Raw genomic sequence first — 22590 nt, 5'->3', positions numbered from 1 at the left:
AAATAAAAGCTGCTACAGACTGGTTTATACTGGGATTAAAAGCTGTTACAGACTGGTTTATACTGGGATTAAAAGCTGCTACAGACTGGTCTATACTGGGATTAAAAGCTGCTACAGACTGGTTAATACTGGGATTAAAAGCTTCTACCGACTGGTTTATACTGTCATTAAAAGCTGCTACAGACTGGTTTATACTGGGGTTAAACGCTGCTACAGACTGGTTTAGACTGGAATTGAAAGCTTCTACAGGCTGGTTTATACTGGGATTAACAGCTGCTACAGACTGGTTTATACTGGGATTAAAACCTGTTACAGACTGGTTTATACTGGGAGTAAAAGCAGCTACAGACTGGTTTATACTGGAATTAAAAGCTGCTACAGACTGGTTTATACTGGGATTAAAAGCTGTTACAAACTGGTTTATACTGGGATTAAAAGCTGCTACAGACTGGTCTATACTGGGATTAAAAACTGCTACAGACTGGTTTATACTGGGATTAAAAGCTTCTACCGACTGGTTTAGACTGGAATTAAAAGCTTCTACCCACTGGTTTATACTGGGATTAAAAGCTGTTACAGACTGGTTTATACTTGGATTAATATGCTGTTACAGACTGGTTTATACTGGGATTAAAACCTATTACAGACTGGTTTATACTGGGAGTAAAAGCAGCTACAGACTGGTTTAGACTGGAATTAAAAGCTTCTACCCACTGGTTTATACTGGGATTAAAACCTATTACAGACTGGTTTATACTGGGAGTAAAAGCAGCTACAGACTGGTTTACACTGGGATTAAAAGCTGTTACAGACTGGTTTATATAAGTTTATTTGTACAGCACGTTTCATGCAAAAGACCATCCAATCTTTTTTTCATAAAAGCATTAAAAGCCGTATAGAAAGTGAAGATTATGATGATGATGATGGTAAATCAGCAGCAGTAATGCGTTTATAATCAAGCCGGGGCTTTCAGGATGTCCCTCCCTGGACTGCACCAGCTAGCTCTGGCCTGCTACGCCTGATTCCATCTCTTCTGTCCAGCCATTCACTTTTAGCTCAGTCTATTTAGTATTTGGAGCAATTCCCATCACACATCCAGGCCTTGGATCTCCAGGGATTCCTCAAGGGCAAATGGCTTCCCACACCAGGAATGACCTTATCTCTCTCTTTATTCTGTTTATTTCTGCTTCTTGTTTTGTTAAACTTTGATTTAAAAAAGTCCCAGATGAATGAAAACAAATTGGTGGAGAAAATTGTTGAAATCTGAAAATTTTCAAGCATTTTTTTCTTTCATTCTTTACTTTTGATTCCCTTTTTCCATGGCCGTCCCCTTCCACAGATAAATCCCTGTGGTATCCTCGTCTACAGACCGGCTTATCTCTGAAGAGCTGTGCCGTCCAGCTCTGCGGTTCGTGGGAAAAACTCAGCGAGGACGCCGCGGTGGTGTGACAACGATAACCTGCGTGTCACTCTGAGATACTACCGGCGGCCCTTCATGGAACTGGAGCTTTGTCTTCTGTCAGTGTCGCCATCACAGTTAAAAGCCTCTGACCAAGCAACTCATCGCCAGAAAGAGGTGTCATCCCGGAGACGCATGACCCTGGACATGTCCCTGTATCTTTGCTGGTCCACTTGACTGGAGGTTGTGTGTGCATACATTCGTCTGAGAGTGTTTCCATGGCTGTCTTTGAATAGATCTGAGTTTGAGTCCGGTGGATAGAGACCATGCTGGTGCGGTCACTTTGTGGCGTTACAACCAAGCCTGCTCCTCAGAGGATGGCAGAAAACAATCAAGACATTTTCTGGCCACAGTTTTATTTCATTACAGATGGTTTGTGGTCGTTTGATAAAACACATTTTTATTGAAGAGAAAGCCCTACATAAACCTCAAACAAATGGCTAGTTAATTAGCAAGAGATTAAGTCTCTTCCACATCTTTATGTGACTTACCTGGATAAAAAAATAATTTAAAAAGCAGCTAATACAAATAAAGGGTTACCAGATAGTTGATCCCAATGCTCTGATGGTTCTCTGACGTTAAATACATGAAATTAGGGTGTTTTATAGCTTTAAAATAATATATTAGAATTTCCTTCAGGGGATCAATAAAGTATTTTCCATTAATTAATGATAAACTGCAGTAACTTGTGTAATCTGACTTTTATAACAAAGTTTTAATTTCCTGTCTTTTGCTTATTTAAGTCAACATGTAGTATAACTTAGCATTGCTAGCCATGTGGTAGCATGCTAAGTAGCGAAGCTAACAACAGCTGTGTCCTAATTTGTGCAGACTACATAGGCTGCGGAGTGTTCGACACACTTCCAAGTCCGCTTAATGTTCGTGAAATGGGACAGCCTACCTAGCCAACGACAATTTCCCATAGCAGCAACGTAGGACATTAAACACTTAAACCTCTGAAATTACGATTCGTAAATCACAGGACACTTTAGTGAACGTAAACACCGACCGGATAATAATGTAAAAAAAAAAAAAAAAAGCCTGCCTGAGGCTCTGTTGTTTTCCAGCCGGTAGACTTTTCATTAACCCCTTAAAAATCCACGTATATCAAATGTTACAGAATTTTAATGCCGCCATTTAAAAATCATGTTTTAATGCACTTGGTTTAGTAACGTTTCTACTAAAGTGTGGACAAGAACAACTGGTGGACTACTGGTCCCAAGGAGCAGTGGACGCGTCCCAGAAACCTGTGGACGCATCCCAGAAACCGGTGGACGCATCCCAGAAACCGGTGGACGCGTCCCATAAACCTGTGGACGCATCCCAGAAACCGGTGAACACACCCCAGAAACCGGTGGACGCACCCCAGAAACCTGTGGACTCGTGCCAGAAACTGGTGGACGCGCCCCAGAAACCGGTGGACGCGCGCCAGAAACCGGTGGACGCGCGCCAGAAACCTGTGGACGCATCCCAGAAACCTGTGGACAAGTGCCAGAAACCGGTGGACGCGTGCCAGAAACCGGTGGACGCGCGCCAGAAACCTGTGGACGCATCCCAGAAACCTGTGGACGCGCCCCAGAAACCGGTGGACGCGTGCCAGAAACCGGTGGACGCGCGCCAGAAACCTGTGGACGCATCCCAGAAACCTGTGGACAAGTGCCAGAAACCGGTGGACGCGTGCCAGAAACCGGTGGACGTGTCCCAGAAACCTGTGGACGCATCCCAGAAACTGGCAACTCACATCACAGCCAGTTTATTGGTATATTTTAATGTCCTTGGAATAAATTATATACTTCCTCATATTTTTACTCCCTTTGCTTCAACGTGATGTATTAAAGGAATAAATCTTGTAGATTCAGACTTTTGACTTTTTATAAAACCCAGAATATATTAATTCATCAGAAATGAGTCCACGCGATCAGACGATCAGATAATCTGATTTCAGATCAATAATGAAGCTCTAAATGAGTCTGATGGTGAAGCCCACAGCTTGTAGACTGGCAGGTTTTAATCCATCCGTTTGTCTGCATCAACGTTAATGATCAGTAGTTTATAAATTCATGGCAGGAACCAAACACCAGGTAACCACCGACGTCTAAAGCTGGATTTATACCCGCGTCAGGTCACATCAGGTCGGGTCCACGTAGCTGACGGATGAAATATGCGTAGGGTAACGCCAGAGTTTCTTCGATGGTTCGCTTCAGTTCCGCCAGCATTTCCTGTTTTAGAACAACAACGGCGGCCGACATGGCGCCGTGTCTTCCAGAGATCGTGGAACCAGAAATGATCCATCTGTTGAACATTAAAGAAGGAGACTCGTTCCCCAGTCGTTCAGCAAGAAGATCCAAAAATCTGGAAATATGTAATCACAAACTGACCGATCGCAGCGGATTATGTCCATGTAGGCTCCGCGTAGGCTCCATGCAGGTTCTCTGCAAACTCCAGGTAACTCCAGGTAACTCCAGGTAACTCCAGGTGACGCCAGGTAACTCCAGGTAACTCCAGGTGACTCCAGGTAACTCCAGGAAACTCCAGGTGACGCCAGGTAACTCCAGGTAACTCCAGGTGACTCCAGGTAACTCCAGGAAACTCCAGGTGACTCCAGGTGACTCCAGGTAACTCCAGGTGACTCCAGGTGACTCCAGGTAACTCCAGGTAACTCCAGGTAACTCCAGGTGACTCCAGGTAACTCCAGGAAACTCCAGGTAACGCCAGGTAATGCCAGGTAACTCCAGGTAACGCCAGGTGACTCCAGGTTTTCTTTTTTTTCAGCCTCTCATGAAGCACAAGCCTGAAATGTGAGCAGCTGTTTCTGTGCTGAGGTCTCTGGAGGCGAGAACCTGAAATAACGGCTAAATGTTTAGTTCCCTTGTGCGAACAGTCATCACTGCATGTGTGAGAAAACATGCCACGATACATTAGAAGCACTTTAAAATCACTGCAACGGCAGGTTAGTTTCCAGTTCTTCACCAACAGAAATCTCTATCCAGGTCTCTTATCAGCTTGTGCCAGTTCCTACAGCTGAACCCATGAGCACAGCGCTCAGCCCTGGTTCTCCTTTTAGCTTTTCTTTGCCCTATAATGACTCCTGCCAGGAGGCCTCAGTCAGCCTCCTGCTTTGTCTTCTGCTCAGCATGTAAACACTTTTCCATCCTGCACGGTGACAGTTCCTGGATGTTTCCCAGCCACACAAACAAGTCAAATGAATCATGTTTTGGCAACAACAGTGAGTTGGTGTTTGAAGAATGATATCAAAACACATTTCATGAAAAAAATCCCTGAGTTTGCAGCAGAGCGACTTTGAGCAAGGCGGAGTTTTAAATATAGCTACTTCCAGCTTTGCTGAGCAAGAACAGAGCCATAAATTTGAAGCTGCTAACACCCGCGGTCTACTTTGTTGTTGCTGTGGTGAGCACTGGTGTCATTTTAACCCTCACGTTCACCTGATTCCACCTTAAATATCAGATGAAACAACAGAGTTAAACTCATGACTCTGAAGAGGCTGCATACAACACGAGACACAGGTCCACCAGCACCACCGTGCCTTGTGATTAATGTTGACAGAGCACACAGGGACTGGGATATTTTTAGCTTTGTTTACCCTTTGAATTACTCCCCATCCTGGTTATCCCTTCATTTCTCTGATTATTTGAATGTAGAACTAAGGCCAGTAAATCTACTGTCTCATGGAGAATATGGACCCAGAATATCTTCACACTGACTCAGATTCACTTTCCTTCCAAAACTCTCCTCATAGTGATCTTATTTTCACATTGATAATGTTGCTATAAAATATGTTAAAATGGATTTTGAAATGATCTTGAAAGAATTGAAGAAACAGGAATACTGTAAAGAATAATAATAGTGTTGAATATTATTGTAAGAAAAAGGTATAAATAAGAGTTAAAAGGAAAATGTTCCTCCAAACTGCTGGAATGTTGGTAGATTTCTATCATGTAACACAAAACCTTTACATCTATATTTAAAACTGCTGTAATTGGTGTTTTTTTTTTTTTTTTTTTGGCTGAAAAGGATGAAAAGAATGAAAGAGATTATTTAAGGTGATAAATCCACACAGAATTGGATGGAGAGGGATTAAAGGATGGAACATTTGTTCCTGTCTTTAATGTAGGACTACAGTGTGACACATGACGAAGGACATCACTTCATCACAGGATCTGATCGCCTCATACAGATCTTTCCATGAAGTGTATTAAAATAATGATACTAAGTACTTCCTGTCTTTCAAGTATGGCTCAGACCTTCAGGACTGGACTGGAGATCCCATCTAGATTTTCCAGGCGGTCTAACAGGATGTTAAACCACATGATGCACTGCAGCTCAAACTGCTGAACCCATAAGGAACATAAATGCATCCACCATCCTCTTCATCAGCTCCACCTGTTCAGCTTCCTGTTAACACTAATATCCAACCAGCCAATCACAGGGCAGCATGTGGTCATGTGGACATGATGAAGACGACTGGCTGAAATTCAAACTGAGCATCAGTTCAGTGATCAGATCACTTTATTGCCATGTAAACGTGTCACCTGGGATCTCTGATTAGTTTTTTTTTACCAGAGAGAAGAAATATTTTTCCATGTAAACGTACGCGGCGAGTTCCCGGTGCTGCAGTGGCCTCCGCAGTCACCACATCTCGCCTTTGGTGGAGCAGGAGTGTGTGGAGGATGAGGAGGAACTACACGGTGAAGACTCAGGAGGCAGACAGATAAACAGGAATTTATGGTATAATGACGATAACTGAAGCGCTGCACATGCAGGATAACAAAGAGAAACATGGTTGAAGAACCAAAACCAAGAAGACTTAAACCCCCACAAAACCTCATCATCACGCACCTGCAGCAGCTGTGTGATGATGTCACGTTTCCACCACCTGGTTCCACCTAACACGCCAAGGATTAAAGAGGATGACCTGGTACTAGAAGGTGGTCCTGATGAAGAGGATGATGGACCTGATGAAGAGGATGGACCTCATGAAGAGGAGTGTGGACCTGATGAAGAGGGTGGACCTGATGAAGAGGGTGGACCTGATGAAGAGGATGATGGACCTGATGAAGAGGATGGTGGACCTGATGAAGAGTAGGGTGGGCCTGATGAAGAGTAGGGTGGACCTGATGAAGAGTAGGGTGGACCTGATGAAGAGGAGGGTGGACCTCATGAAAAGGATGGTGGACCTGATGAAGAGTAGGGTGGACCTGATGAAGAGTAAGGTGGACCTCATGAAGAGGATGGTGGACCTGGTGAAGAGGAGGGTGGACCTGATGAAGAGTAGGGTGGACCTGATGAAGAGGAGGGTGGACCTCATGAAAAGGATGGTGGACCTGATGAAGAGTAGGGTGGACCTGATGAAGAGTAAGGTGGACCTGATGAAGAGGATGGTGGACCTGATGAAGAGGAGGGTGGACCTGATGAAGAGGATGATGGACCTGATGAAGAGTAGGGTGGACCTGATGAAGAGGAGGGTGGACCTCATGAAAAGGATGGTGGACCTGATGAAGAGTAGGGTGGACCTGATGAAGAGTAAGGTGGACCTCATGAAGAGGATGGTGGACCTGGTGAAGAGGAGGGTGGACCTGATGAAGAGGATGGTGGACCTGATGAAGAGGAGGGTGGACCTGATGAAGAGTAAGGTGGACCTCATGAAGAGGATGATGGAGCTCATGAAGAGGAGGGTGGACCTGATGAAGAGGATGATGGACCTGATGAAGAGTAAGGTGGACCTCATGAAGAGGATGATGGAGCTCATGAAGAGGAGGGTGGACCTGATGAAGAGGATGATGGACCTGATGAAGAGTAGGGTGGACCTGATGAAGAGTAAGGTGGACCTCATGAAGAGGATGGTGGACCTGGTGAAGAGGAGGGTGGACCTGATGAAGAGGATGGTGGACCTGATGAAGAGGAGGGTGGACCTGATGAAGAGGATGGTGGACCTGATGAAGAGGAGGGTGGACCTGATGAAGAGTAAGGTGGACCTCATGAAGAGGATGATGGACCTGGTGAAGAGGAGGGTGGACCTGATGAAGAGGATGGTGGACCTGATGAAGAGGAGGGTGGACCTGATGAAGAGTAAGGTGGACCTCATGAAGAGGATGGTGGACCTGGTGAAGAGGAGGGTGGACCTCATGAAAAGGATGGTGGACCTGATGAAGAGTAGGGTGGACCTGATGAAGAGTAAGGTGGACCTCATGAAGAGGATGGTGGACCTGGTGAAGAGGAGGGTGGACCTGATGAAGAGTAAGGTGGACCTCATGAAGAGTAAGGTGGACCTGGTGAAGAGGAGGGTGGACCTGATGAAGAGGATGGTGGACCTGATGAAGAGGAGGGTGGACCTGATGAAGAGTAAGGTGGACCTCATGAAGAGGATGATGGAGCTCATGAAGAGGAGGGTGGACCTGATGAAGAGGATGATGGACCTGATGAAGAGTAGGGTGGACCTGATGAAGAGTAAGGTGGACCTCATGAAAAGGATGGTGGACCTGATGAAGAGTAGGGTGGACCTGATGAAGAGTAAGGTGGACCTCATGAAGAGTAAGGTGGACCTGGTGAAGAGGAGGGTGGACCTGATGAAGAGGATGGTGGACCTGATGAAGAGGAGGGTGGACCTGATGAAGAGTAAGGTGGACCTCATGAAGAGGATGATGGAGCTCATGAAGAGGAGGGTGGACCTGATGAAGAGGATGATGGACCTGATGAAGAGTAAGGTGGACCTCATGAAGAGGATGATGGAGCTCATGAAGAGGAGGGTGGACCTGATGAAGAGGATGATGGACCTGATGAAGAGTAGGGTGGACCTGATGAAGAGTAAGGTGGACCTCATGAAGAGGATGGTGGACCTGGTGAAGAGGAGGGTGGACCTGATGAAGAGGATGGTGGACCTGATGAAGAGGAGGGTGGACCTGATGAAGAGGATGGTGGACCTGATGAAGAGTAAGGTGGACCTCATGAAGAGGATGGTGGACCTGGTGAAGAGGAGGGTGGACCTGATGAAGAGTAGGGTGGACCTGATGAAGAGGAGGGTGGACCTCATGAAAAGGATGGTGGACCTGATGAAGAGTAGGGTGGACCTGATGAAGAGTAAGGTGGACCTGATGAAGAGGATGGTGGACCTGATGAAGAGTAGGGTGGACCTGATGAAGAGTAGGGTGGACCTGCCCTTTACTGCTCCGCTGTGAGTGGGTGAGTCCTGCCTGCTGCCAGTCTGTAAGGGAGGAATGCACCAGCGTAGCCAGTTAACCCATTGGCTGGATTTACTGGCTGTTTCAGTGTGAAGGCTGGATGTTAGCAACAAAATGCAAATCATTCCTGATAAATTCTTTAAAGCCAGAATCTGTGTAACGAGAAGGAAACAACCCAAGCTGCGTTTTCAGAGCTGTGTGGTGTAGGAGGCGTGGCTTCCTTCACATGATGCTCCTTTACTGAAACTCACAACCAGAACAGCCACTGTTTCTGGCACAGTCACCCTAAAACACAACACGGTTTCCAGGTCTCTCTGCTGCGATGGCGGTTCGACCGAATTCATCCATTTATCCATTGATGATCCCAGGTGTTAGCCTTGTCCCGGGTCTTAGGGGGCTACACGCTATCTGAGCTGCCAGTGGGAAAAAGGCAGAGCTAACGAGAACTACATCTCTGATAACTAAAACTATATCTATAGTTAAAGTTAAATTAACTAACCAGGTTACCTGGCAACAGGTCAGTAACATGACTGGGTATAAAAGGAGCATTTCAGAGGCAGAGTCTCTCAGATGGAAAGATGGACAGAGGTTCACCAATCTAAGACAAACTGGATCTAAAAGTGTGGAACAACTTCAGAAAAATGTTCCTCAGACTTTGAAGATCCACCATCTAGAATCTCACCGGAAAATTCAGAGAATCAGGAGGAATCTCTGTATGCTGGGAACATACATGCTGGTGATCTTCTGCATTAAAAGCAGACATGATTCTCTACTGGAAACCACTGCATGGACTCAGGAAGACTTCCAGAAACCACTGTCTGTGAACACAGTTCACCCTGAAATACACAAATGCAGGTTGAATTGCAGTTTATATATATATATATATATATATATATATATATATATATATATATATATATATATATATATATATATATATATACATATAATGTATATAATATAATGTGTGGAGTTTGCATGTTCTCCTCGTGTATGCGTGGGTTCCCTCCGGGTTCTCCGGCTTCCTCCCACCATCCAAAGACATGCATGATAGGTTAATTGGTTATTCTAAATTCTCCCTAGGAGAGAGTGTGTGTGTGAATGGTTGTTTGTTTGTCTGTGTTGGCCCTGCGACAGACTGGTGACCTGTCACAGGGTGTACCTGCCTCTCACCTGTTAAAATGCTGGGATAGGAGCCAGCTCACCCGCGACCCGTAATGGACTAAGCGGTCAAGATAATGCATGGATGGATGGATGGATGGATGGATGGATGGATATATAATGTATGTAAATTTTTTTAAACTTAACTGAATGATCTTTTGAATATTTGAGAATCCACAACATCTGAAACTTTATTTATTTATTATTAACATTTTTAAAACTTTTTTAAAATATTTTTTTAATTACAATTCTGAGACGAAAAATCTTAAACCTGAAATATTAAAACTATTTTACAGTTTTAAACCATTATTTGTTTTAATTTTTAAATTGACAATTCAAAACCGTAATTTAGCTAATTATTTCACATTTCTAATTTTTTTTCACTAATTTAAAGAAAACTAAACAAAAGTTGAAGTTTAGACACATTTTCTTTACATATTTATTTTTTAATTAACTTGCAGGGATGATATTTTGAAAGTTTAAGGCTCCAAAACACTTTAGATCATTTTTTGAAAAGAAAAAAAATCTATATATTTTTTATATATACTTTTTAAAAATATATGTGTTTATCTCTTTGTTTACATGAACGGAGGCCCAGTGACCGCAGACACGCTGTGAACGTCTGCGCGTGGACCGGACAGCACCACGGCCAGCGCCTCCGCGCGCTGCAGGAACCAGGAAGTAACTGAGCGGCAACAGAAACCTGAGCCGACATTTAACACACGAGCGTGAGTCCAGGCTTTACTGGGGACTCCATTAATGAGAGACACCTGCGTAGAGCCCTGACGTCACCCCCTCCCGCGCCTGCTGCTGGCTCGTGACAGGTGTAACGTCTCAGGTGCGCCGGCTGAGTAATAACTCATCAGGGGTGGAAGAAGTCGTGTTGCTGCTTTGTTTTATTCCGCTTTGGTTAAAGTTAAGCAGCTAAATCTGTTTATTTGCGTCTATGTCGGTAACGCAGTAACGCAGTAACGCGTTACTTTCCTCCTCAGTCCGCCTCTTTGTCTGGATCCACGCGGGTCTTCCAGCATCAGCGCCGCTCCGTCTTCCCATCACAACAATAGCCTCCCCCTTCCTCCTCCTCCTCCTCCTCCTCCTCCTCACCCCCTCTCACCCCTACAACGCGCGCGCGCCTGCTCCTCGCGCTCGCAGCTCTCGGTGAGATGTTGGTGAAAGTGCGTTCTGCCGACTCTTCCTCAATTTGCAGCTTCTCATCATCGGCGAGGAGCGCAGGGACGCGTCTGCCACGCGCCCAGCCGTGCACGAGCCGGAGCTGAAGTGAGGGAACCGGGGGGTTCACGGAAAAGGAGAGAAAACAAAGAAGAAAAGGAAGAAAAGCGGCGGAGGAGATTTTCTGAGGAGGATGACTGACTGCTGACAAAGAAACCGCGGAGCCCCTTCGGCTTCGGTTTCCACCGCTAACTTGACAGCCGGCGCGCTCGCGCTCGGACAGCCGAAGATTTTAACACCTTTTGTTTGTGGAGGGGAATCATGCCTGTACGGAGGGGTCATGTGGCGCCACAAAACACGTTTTTAGGAGTGATAATCCGGAAATTCGAGGGACAAAGTGAGTATGTGCGTGATGAGTGGGAGCGTGTTGGTCTTTGTGTGTCCTGCTGCGTGCTGACAGCAAACATCACTTAAAAGGCCTTTTTCTAACCCCATCATCCTTACACACTCATTATGCTGCTTCAGGTCTCCGTCCAAGCTTCACTTCTGATGGATTTATGCTCATTATAAGGAAGGAAATTGAGCTACAGCTACTAGATCATTTGCTTACTTTAAGTTTCCAGAAATATTCAGTAATTCTGACTGAAAAACTATTATTAAATTTTCATCTGAAAGACATTCCCACACAATAGAAAGCATAGAATTAAGATTTACCACTAAGTGTTTTATAAAACAAATAAAAATCAGGCAAACTTCCGTTTAAAGTTGAATTATTTAAGTAAATGAAGCTGCAAAGCATCCAGGTCAGTCAAACAGTTCCCACATGTTTTATGTTTCTGATGAATTTTCCCTCCCAGGATACTAACGCACCACATTTCTACTTCTTCTGCCCCGACACAGACAAGAAATTCGTCATAGCCAATGCCCGCGTGCAGAACTGTGCTATTATCTACTGTAACGATGGCTTCTGCGAGATGACGGGCTTCTCCAGGCCGGACGTCATGCAGAAGCCGTGCACCTGCGACTTCCTGCACGGCCAGCTGACCAGCCGCCACGCGGTGGCCCAGATGGCCCAGGCGCTGCTGGGATCCGAGGAGCGCAAGGTGGAGATCACCTACCACCGCAAGGATGGTGAGTGCTGCGGGGGGAGCAGCAGCTGAGCCGTTTCCCTCTGCAACATCGCTCACGTTTCACTCTGGTTTCCATGGTTTTTTTAACCGAAGCATCTTCAGGAGATTTTAAACTGTTTATGCCAGCACAGGTTTACACCGAGTCATTCTGGTTGATCCAGCTCATGTGGAGCATTTTGCTCAGCAAGCGAACCCTGCAGGGGGGCGAAGTCCAGTTTTACTGCACTGGATGGAATATTTTCATTATCCTGCGCCGGATAGGGCCTGTTGGGAAAGATGTAGCTCACTTCCCTGAAGACTGAACGTGATGAGGCGAGTTTCTGTCTGATCTCATCGTCTCTACGTTGCTGCAGCAGCGCTCCATGTTTCAGATAACCTGATGTGCAGATCATGACTTATATGACTGGTATTGTGTTAACGTGTCACCGGGCAAGCTGCAGGGTCAGCTGGCTCAGGGGGGTTCGGGACCTGTAGAAGGGAAAGATGTGTTTGATGATGAAGTCTTCTTCTTGTGGGAACACCTGAGTGAAACCTGTTTGTTAGAAGTTTAAAGTAACTCTGATCCTCTGTGGTTGCTTGCTTGTTAGAGCAGGGCGACTCAGTTTAGTCCTACAATGGCCACAGTCCAACTCTCAGAAATCAGAGCCCGAGGGTTTTGATCTTTTAACGATATCGGTTACTTTAAATAAGGAGTCCCGATACATTCATGAGGGGAAAAAGTACAACATCCTTCTATCCTGAGCTTTTCGGTACATTTTCCTTTTTCATGAGTCGGTTTCAGACAAACTTTAGCTGGAGTCACGTTTGGTATCCAGAGGAGTTCATGGTCCACTCAGTGACTGCAAGGAGCCCAGATCATCATCCCTCCACCACCATGCTGACAGCTGCTATGAGCTGTTGAAGGATCAAACATGTCCACTTTGGACTGGTTCTGTCCTCCCTGCTTGTCCAGAGCAGCTAGCCAGGTGGCTAACTCTGCAGTGAAGAAGGATGAAGGTAGCTCCTCTTCATGAACTATTTCACCATCATCATCATCAGCAAGACAGAGTGAAACTAAAACTCATTTCAAGAAAACAAATTAAATTTCATAACATCAAAGAGGAGCTAGTTAGCTTCAACACTGCTAGCTAGCTAACATAACACAGTTATGTTAAAGTGTAAGCATGCTAATGCTAAACCAGGGATCCCCAGTCCAGGTCCCAGAGGACCAGCGTCCTGCACGTATTAGATTCAAATTAAATAGATCTCCAACACCTTGACGTCAAGCTCTCCACAAGCCTGTTGATGACCTGTTAATCTTCAGTCAGGTGTGTTACAGCAGGGAAACATCTAAAACTTGCAGGACACCAGCCTTCCAGGACCAGGACTGAGGATCAGTGGTTTAAACTAACAAGAAAAAAAAAGATTTTAATATTATACACGGCAGGTTTATCTGTACGTCACATTTCATGTACAAGACAGTTCAAAGTGCTTTAGGTAAAACATTAAAAGCATTACAGTGGAAGCAGAAAGCAATAAAAGTAATTCAAAAACAAACATTTAAAAGAAATTAAATAAATACAGAAAAAAAGATCAAATTCAAGAAATAAAAGTTACAGTGTGAGGAATTAACAGTTCAATGAAAGGCTGCAGTTCAGTCAAGTCAGCCCCTCAGTATCATTCCACCCCACATGCAGGATGAGCTTTTCCACCATCGGGTTCGCAGCCACAACCTGAGGAATTTAGTCTCTCACATTTGGTACCATCTCGTCGCAAAGGCTCAGTACTGTAGTACGTTTACCACTCATTTCTCATGTCTTTCACACCGAAGTCACCAACAACCAGAGTCTGAGGTCCAGCCATTTGCTTTTACTTTCTGAGTTGTTCTTTGGTCTGATCCTGGTGTGTAGGGAGATTTCATCTCGATCATCAGATGTAGATCCAGAATCCTGCAGCAGCGGAGCAAACATGTTCTGTAGCTGCATGTCTGCTTAATGAGGAGGAGACTTGTTAGTTTTCATTCTGACAACTGGCCATGTCTGTGTCTTGCTAGGGAGAGGGGTTGAGGAAGTGCTTGGTCTGGATGGCAGAGCAGGCCAGCTGGTCGCGCCTCTAATCTCAGCAAACTGGGTTCTGCCTGTTACTCGTCCTGCCATTTCCCTGTGAGATGATTTCCTCTTCGGCTTTGCACCAAGAGCATTCCAGGGAGGACTATCAGTGAAAGAGTTATTACCTTCGACAACGTCCTTCTGTTTCTTTCCAGCCATGTTTGTGCTAATTAGCTGTGTGTTAACAAAATCTTGTCTGCTTTTTTTATTATTATTATTATTATTATTAAATGCAAAGTTGTATAGTCTCCACACAATCCATTCACTTCCACATTCACCTGGAGCCGTTAGATCTATGTTTCCAGCATTTTGATCTTCTGTAGAAGTTCTCCTGTTTCCCATCACCTCACAGGTTAAAGGTCAGCTGGTCTCTTGGAAATGAAATACCTAAACATTAACCCTTAAGGGAGCATTCACACCTGGATAGTCCAGGGGAACCGGTTAGATTGGGCGGGTCAACTGAAGCAGACCAAACCACCTGGACATCACAAAGTTACAAAAACTGCTCTCTAGGGGGCGATATTCCCCTGAACATCCACTGATTAATAATGAAGAAGAAGAAAACCGGGCCCGTTGATTGGCCAGGACTGGAAGAGGAAATCTTTCTGCTTCCACCAACTCCTTCATCACAAGTAAATAACGGAGCCAGATGATGCAGTCCTGGGTCCTGCAATGGTTCAGGTACCGATGGGTAACCCACTAAAACACTGTTTTGCTGGTTAAAAATAATTAGTTTCATTAGTGGAGAGGTTGCAGGTGATATTAGGATTTTTTCGTTCTTATTTTTGTGGACATGGTGTTTTATCTTCAGGCACCGGGATCTTTACCTTTACTGTGAAGAACGTTCTCGCCATCCCGGCATCCAGTGCAGCCAGTTCGATTTTTCCCTCCTGTGATCCAGGAAAAACAGCTGGATACAGGGATGGTGGAGGAGATGTGGTTCATGCAGCGATTTCCCATCACATCAATAACCGAGGCTGTAGGGAGGCGGTCTAGCGGTTCGGTGTTTTACAGAGGCTGTAGGGAGGCGGTCTAGCGGTTCGGTGTTATACAGAGGCTGTAGGGAGGCGGTCTAGCGGTTCGGTGTTTTACAGAGGCTGTAGAGAGGCGGTCTAGCGGTTCAGTGTTTTACAGAGGCTGTAGGGAGGCGGTGTGATGGTTCAGTGTTTTACAGAGGCTGTAGGGAGGCGGTCTAGCGGTTCGGTGTTATACAGAGGCTGTAGGGAGGCGGTCTAGCGGTTCGGTGTTTTACAGAGGCTGTAGGGAGGCGGTCTAGCGGTTCGGTGTTATACAGAGGCTGTAGGGAGGCGGTCTAGCGGTTCGGTGCTATACAGAGGCTGTAGGGAGGCGGTGTAGCGGTTCGGTGTTTTACAGAGGCTGTAGGGAGGCGGTCTAGCGGTTCGGTGTTTTACAGAGGCTGTAGGGAGGCGGTCTAGCAGTTGGGTGCTATACAGAGGCTGTAGGGAGGCGGTCTAGCGGTTCGGTGTTTTACAGAGGCTGTAGGGAGGCGGTGTGATGGTTCAGTGTTTTACAGAGGCTGTAGGGAGGCGGTGTAGCGGTTCGGTGTTTTACAGAGGCTGTAGGGAGGCGGTCTAGCGGTTTGGTGTTTTACAGAGGCTGTAGGGAGGCGGTGTGATGGTTCAGTGTCTTACAGAGTCTGTAGGGAGGCGGTCTAGCGGTTCGGTGTTATACAGAGGCTGTAGGGAGGCGGTGTAGCGGTTCGGTGTTTTACAGAGGCTGTAGGGAGGCGGTCTAGCGGTTCGGTGTTTTACAGAGGCTGTAGGGAGGCGGTCTAGCTGTTTGGTGTTTTACAGAGGCTGTAGGGAGGCGGTGTGATGGTTCCGTGTTGTACAGAGGCTGTAGGGAGGCGGTGTAGCGGTTCGGTGTTTTACAGAGGCTGTAGGGAGGCGGTCTAGTGGTTCGGTGTTTTACAGAGGCTGTAGGGAGGCGGTGTGATGGTTCAGTGTTTTACAGAGGCTGTAGGGAGGCGGTCTAGCGGTTCGGTGTTATACAGAGGCTGTAGGGAGGCGGTCTAGCGGTTCGGTGTTTTACAGAGGCTGTAGGGAGGCGGTCTAGCGGTTCGGTGTTATACAGAGGCTGTAGGGAGGCGGTCTAGCAGTTCGGTGCTATACAGAGGCTGTAGGGAGGCGGTGTAGCGGTTCGGTGTTTTACAGAGGCTGTAGGGAGGCGGTCTAGCGGTTCGGTGTTTTACAGAGGCTGTAGGGAGGCTGTCTAGCGGTTCGGTGTTTTACAGAGGCTGTAGGGAGGCGGTCTAGCGGTTCTGCGTTATACAGAGGCTGTAGAGAGGCGGTCTAGCGGTTCGGTGTTTTACAGAGGCTGTAGGGAGGCGGTCTAGCGGTTCGGTGTTATACAGAGGCTGTAGGGAGGCGGTCTAGCAGTTCGGTGCTATACAGAGGCTGTAGGGAGGCGGTGTAGCGGTTCGGTGTTTTACAGAGGCTGTAGGGAGGCGGTCTAGCGGTTCGGTGTTTTACAGAGGCTGTAGGGAGGCTGTCTAGCGGTTCGGTGTTTTACAGAGGCTGTAGGGAGGCGGTCTAGCGGTTCTGCGTTATACAGAGGCTGTAGAGAGGCGGTCTAGCGGTCGGTGTGGCGGTTCGGTGTTTTACAGAGGCTGTAGGGAGGCGGTCTAGCGGTTCGGTGTTTTACAGAGGCTGTAGGGAGGCGGTGTGGTGGTTCGGTGTTTTACAGAGGCTGTAGGGAGGCGGTCTGGCGGTTCGGTGTTTTACAGAGGCTGTAGGGAGGCGGTCTAGCGGTTCGGTGTTTTACAGAGGCTGTAGGGAAGCGGTCTAGCGGTTCGGTGTTTTACAGAGGCTGTAGGGAGGCGGTCTAGCGGTTCGGTGTTTTACAGAGGCTGTAGGGAGGCGGTCTAGCGGTTCGGTGTTATACAGAGGCTGTAGGGAGGCGGTTTAGCAGTTCGGTGCTATACAGAGGCTGTAGGGAGGCGGTGTAGCGGTTCGGTGTTTTACAGAGGCTGTAGGGAGGCGGTCTAGTGGTTCGGTGTTTTACAGAGGCTGTAGGGAGGCTGTCTAGCGGTTCGGTGTTTTACAGAGGCTGTAGGGAGGCGGTCTAGAGGTTCTGTGTTATACAGAGGCTGTAGAGAGGCGGTCTAGCGGTTCGGTGTTTTACAGAGGCTGTAGATAGGCGGTCTAGCGGTTCGGTGTTATACAGAGGCTGTAGGGAGGCGGTGTGGCGGTTCAGTGTTTTACAGAGGCTGTAGGGAGGCGGTCTAGCGGTTCGGTGTTTTACAGAGGCTGTAGAGAGGCGGTGTGGAGGTTCGGTGTTATACAGAGGCTGTAGGGAGGCGGTCTAGCGGTTCGGTGTTATACAGAGGCTGTAGGGAGGCGGTGTGGCGGTTCAGTGTTTTACAGAGGCTGTAGGGAGGCGGTCTAGCGGTTCGGTGTTTTACAGAGGCTGTAGAGAGGCGGTGTGGAGGTTCAGTGTTATACAGAGGCTGTAGGGAGGCGGTCTAGCGGTTCGGTGTTATACAGAGGCTGTAGGGAGGCGGTGTGGCGGTTCAGTGTTTTACAGAGGCTGTAGGGAGGCGGTCTAGCGGTTCGGTGTTTTACAGAGGCTGTAGGGAGGCGGTCTAGCGGTTCGGTGTTTTACAGAGGCTGTAGGGAGGCGGTGTGGCGGTTCGGTGTTTTACAGAGGCTGTAGGGAGGCGGTCTAGCGGTTCGGTGTTTTACAGAGGCTGTAGGGAGGCTGTCTAGCGGTTCGGTGTTTTACAGAGGCTGTAGGGAGGCGGTGTGGAGGTTCGGTGTTATACAGAGGCTGTAGGGAGGCGGTCTAGCGGTTCGGTGTTATACAGAGGCTGTAGGGAGGCGGTGTGGCGGTTCAGTGTTTTACAGAGGCTGTAGGGAGGCGGTCTAGCGGTTCGGTGTTTTACAGAGGCTGTAGGGAGGCGGTCTAGTGGTTCGGTGTTTTACAGAGGCTGTAGGGAGGCGGTGTGGCGGTTCGGTGTTTTACAGAGGCTGTAGGGAGGCGGTCTAGCGGTTCGGTGTTTTACAGAGGCTGTAGGGAGGCTGTCTAGCGGTTCGGTGTTTTACAGAGGCTGTAGGGAGGCGGTCTAGCGGTGGTGTTTTACAGAGGCTGTAGGGAGGCGGTGTAGCGGTTCGGTGTTTTACAGAGGCTGTAGGGAGGCGGTCTAGCGGTTCGGTGTTATACAGAGGCTGTAGGGAGGCGGTGTGGCGGTTCGGTGTTTTACAGAGGCTGTAGAGAGGCGGTGTGGCGGTTCGGTGTTTTACAGAGGCTGTAGGGAGGCGGTGTGGCGGTTCGGTGTTATACAGAGGCTGTAGGGAGGCGGTCTAGCGGTTCGGTGTTTTACAGAGGCTGTAGGGAGGCGGTGTGGTGGTTCGGTGTTTTACAGAGGCTGTAGGGAGGCGGTGTGGCGGTTCGGTGTTTTACAGAGGCTGTAGGGAGGCGGTCTAGCGGTGGTGTTTTACAGAGGCTGTAGGGAAGCGGTCTAGCGGTGGTGTTTTACAGAGGCTGTAGGGAAGCGGTCTAGCGGTTCGGTGTTTTACAGAGGCTGTAGGGAGGCGGTCTAGCGGTTCGGTGTTTTACAGAGGCTGTAGGGAGGCGGTCTAGCGGTTCGGTGTTTTACAGAGGCTGTAGGGAGGCGGTCTAGCTGTTCGTTGTTTTACAGAGGCTGTAGGGAGGCGGTGTGGCGGTTCGGTGTTTTACAGAGGCTGTAGGGAGGCGGTGTGGCGGTTCGGTGTTTTACAGAGGCTGTAGGGAGGCGGTGTGGCGGTTCGGTGTTTTACAGAGGCTGTAGGGAGGCGGTCTAGCGGTTCGGTGTTTTACAGAGGCTGTAGGGAGGCGGTGTGGCGGTTCGGTGTTTTACAGAGGCTGTAGGGAGGCGGTGTGGCGGTTCGGTGTTTTACAGAGGCTGTAGGGAGGCGGTGTGGCGGTTCGGTGTTTTACAGAGGCTGTAGGGATGCGGTCTGGCGGTTTGGTGTTTTACAGAGGCTGTAGGGAGGCGGTGTGGCGGTTCGGTGTTTTACAGAGGCTGTAGGGAGGCGGTCTAGCGGTTCGGTGTTTGACAGAGGCTGTAGGGAGGCGGTCTAGCGGTTCGGTGTTATACAGAGGCTGTAGGGAGGCGGTGTGGCGGTTCGGTGTTATACAGAGGCTGTAGGGAGGCGGTGTGGCGGTTCGGTGTTTTACAGAGGCTGTAGGGAGGCGGTCTAGCGGTTCGGTGTTTTACAGAGGCTGTAGGGAGGCGGTGTGGCTGTTCGGTGTTATACAAGGTAGAAATGATGTTTGGAGTTCAGATATTTTTACTGTTTTTTAATTTTTTTTATTTTTAATGAAAATGACAAAACAGAATCGCATGAAATATATGAACCAATAAAGAACGGTACTGAACGGAGGGATGGGGGTTCTACATCAACAGGTTGGGTTCGGTCATCCTAGTGGGTTTGGGTTGGGGAAACTGGACCCGAGCAGGACTATGGTCCTCCTACCCAGAGTCCGCTTCTTTGGACCACATCAGACCGCGGTTGTTTTCACACTGCAGCGAACGAGTCGAACTAGCCGTGGATGTGGACCACGGTCTGGTTAAAGCGGACCATGCAGTTACAGCATTATGTTTTTATTTAGTTTTTTTTTTTTTAATACATGCACGTTCTTTTTCAATGACTAAAACGTGATTTGCAAACTCAGAGTAAAAGTACTCATTTAAAAACTAACAGTACTTGTACAAACGTACAGTATGCCAAGTATAAAGTTAAGGAAATTTAAATTGAGACAAAATCTGCTACACACTGGTTTATACTGGGATTAAAAACTGTTACAGACTGGTTTATACTGGGATTAAAAACTGTTACAGACTGGTTTATACTGGGATTAAAAACTGTTACAGACTGGTTTATACTGGGATTAAAAGCTGCTACAGACTGGTTTATACTGGGAGTAAAAGCTGCTACAGACTGGTTTATACTGGGATTAAAAGCTACTACAGACTGGTTTATACTGGGAGTAAAAGCTGCTACAGACTGGTTTATACTGGGATTAAACGCTGCTACAGACTGGTTTATACTGGAATTAAAAGCTGCTACAGACTGGTTTATACTGGGATTATAAACTGTTACAGACTGGTTTATACTGGGATTAAAAGCTGCTACAGACTGGTTTATACTGGGATTAAAAGCTGTTACAGACTGGTTTATACTGGGATTAAAAGCTGCTACAGACTGGTTTATACTGGGATTAAAAGCTGCTACAGACTGGTTTATACTGGGATTAAAAGCTGCTACAGACTGGTTTATACTGGGATTATAAACTGTTACAGACTGGTTTATACTGGGATTAAAAGCTGCTACAGACTGGTTTATACTGGGATTAAAAGCTGTTACAGACTGGTTTATACTGGGATTAAAAGCTGCTACAGACTGGTTTATACTGGGATTAAAAGCTGCTACAGACTGGTTTATACTGGGATTAAAAGCTGCTACAGACTGGTTTATACTGGGATTAAAAGCTGCTACAGACTGGTTTATACTGGGATTAAAAGCTGCTACAGACTGGTTTATACTGGGATTAAAAGCTGCTACAGACTGGTTTATACTGGGATTAAAAGCTACTACAGACTGGTTTATACTGGGAGTAAAAGCTGCTACAGACTGGTTTATACTGGGATTAAACGCTGCTACAGACTGGTTTATACTGGAATTAAAAGCTGCTACAGACTGGTTTATACTGGGATTATAAACTGTTACAGACTGGTTTATACTGGGATTAAAAGCTGCTACAGACTGGTTTATACTGGGATTAAAAGCTGTTACAGACTGGTTCATACTGGGATTAAAAGCTGTTACAGACTGGTTTATACTGGGATTAAAAGCTGCTACAGACTGGTTTATACTGGGATTAAAAGCTGCTACAGACTGGTTTATACTGGGATTAAAAGCTGCTACAGACTGGTTTATACTGGGATTAAAAGCTGCTACAGACTGGTTTATACTGGGATTAAAAGCTGTTACAGACTGGTTTATACTGGGATTAAAAGCTGCTACAGACTGGTTTATACTGGGATTAAAAGCTGCTACAGACTGGTTTATACTAGGAGTAAAAGCTGCTACAGACTGGTTTATACTGGGATTAAAAGCTGTTACAGACTGGTTTATACTGGGATTAAAAGCTGTTACAGACTGGTTTATACTGGGATTAAACGCTGCTACAGACTGGTTTATACTGGGATTAAAAGCTGCTACAGACTGGTTTATACTGGGATTATAAACTGTTACAGACTGGTTTATACTGGGATTAAAAGCTGCTACAGACTGGTTTATACTGGGATTAAACGCTGCTACAGACTGGTTTATACTGGAATTAAAAGCTGCTACAGACTGGTTTATACTGGGATTATAAACTGTTACAGACTGGTTTATACTGGGATTAAAAGCTGCTACAGACTGGTTTATACTGGGATTAAAAGCTGTTACAGACTGGTTTATACTGGGATTAAAAGCTGTTACAGACTGGTTTATACTGGGATTAAAAGCTGCTACAGACTGGTTTATACTGGGATTAAAAGCTGCTACAGACTGGTTTATACTGGGATTAAAAGCTGCTACAGACTGGTTTATACTGGGATTAAAAGCTGTTACAGACTGGTTTATACTGGGATTAAAAGCTGTTACAGACTGGTTTATACTGGGATTAAAAGCTGTTACAGACTGGTTTATACTGGGATTAAAAGCTGCTACAGACTGGTTTATACTGGGATTAAAAGCTGTTACAGACTGGTTTATACTGGGATTAAAAGCTGTTACAGACTGGTTTATACTGGGATTAAAGGCTGCTACAGACTGGTTTATACTGGGATTAAAAGCTGCTACAGACTGGTTTATACTGGGAGTAAAAGCTGCTACAGACTGGTTTATACTGGGATTAAAAGCTGCTACAGACTGGTTTATACTGGGATTAAAAGCTGCTACAGACTGGTTTATACTGGGATTAAAAGCTGCTACAGACTGGTTTATACTGGGATTAAAAGCTGCTACAGACTGGTTTATACTAGGAGTAAAAGCTGCTACAGACTGGTTTATACAATTGATAGCATCCCTGGAGACATACGTGTAGCGGTCAAAGGTTGATGGAGTCGGATATGGATGCAGAAACTCTGGAGGGAAGGGTATTTTTGTGCAGAGAGGTGCTTTAGTTTGCACTCTGAGCCATGTTTCATCCAGTTTACAAAAACCTGAGGCATCATCAGAAGCAGACATTCCCGGCTCTCGTGTTTCCTAAATATCACAGGTAGAGAGCAACAAATTGGTCATGAAGTAGAAAGTGCTAATCAGCTGTAGTGTTGCAGTATTTCCAGATGTATTTAGGTTTTCAGTCTTGCAGGGAGAGTAACTGAGTACTCCCAC

General features: G+C 46.6%; 1 protein-coding gene across 3 annotated transcripts in view; it reads left to right on the top strand.

Moving 5' to 3' along the window:
• Window positions 1–10400: 10400 nt before the first annotated feature.
• The window catches only part of kcnh7 (potassium channel, voltage gated eag related subfamily H, member 7), a 124245-nt gene continuing 112055 nt past the window's right edge, over window positions 10401–22590 (top strand). For 2 of the 3 annotated variants that reach the window (XM_041978334.1, XM_041978333.1), the window contains exons 1-2: window positions 10401–11383; window positions 11887–12117. In XM_041978334.1, the coding sequence (XP_041834268.1) occupies window positions 11308–11383; window positions 11887–12117 (307 nt within the window). In that variant the 5' untranslated portion in view covers window positions 10401–11307. The remainder of the gene's footprint in view (window positions 11384–11886; window positions 12118–22590) is intronic. The other variant, XM_041978332.1, reaches the window with a different exon arrangement.

This window comes from Melanotaenia boesemani, chromosome 24, assembly GCF_017639745.1.
Source record: "Melanotaenia boesemani isolate fMelBoe1 chromosome 24, fMelBoe1.pri, whole genome shotgun sequence".
Classification (NCBI taxonomy): domain Eukaryota; kingdom Metazoa; phylum Chordata; class Actinopteri; order Atheriniformes; family Melanotaeniidae; genus Melanotaenia; species Melanotaenia boesemani.
Note: the sequence above shows the minus strand (reverse complement) of the source record. Positions and strands in the feature narration are given on the sequence as shown.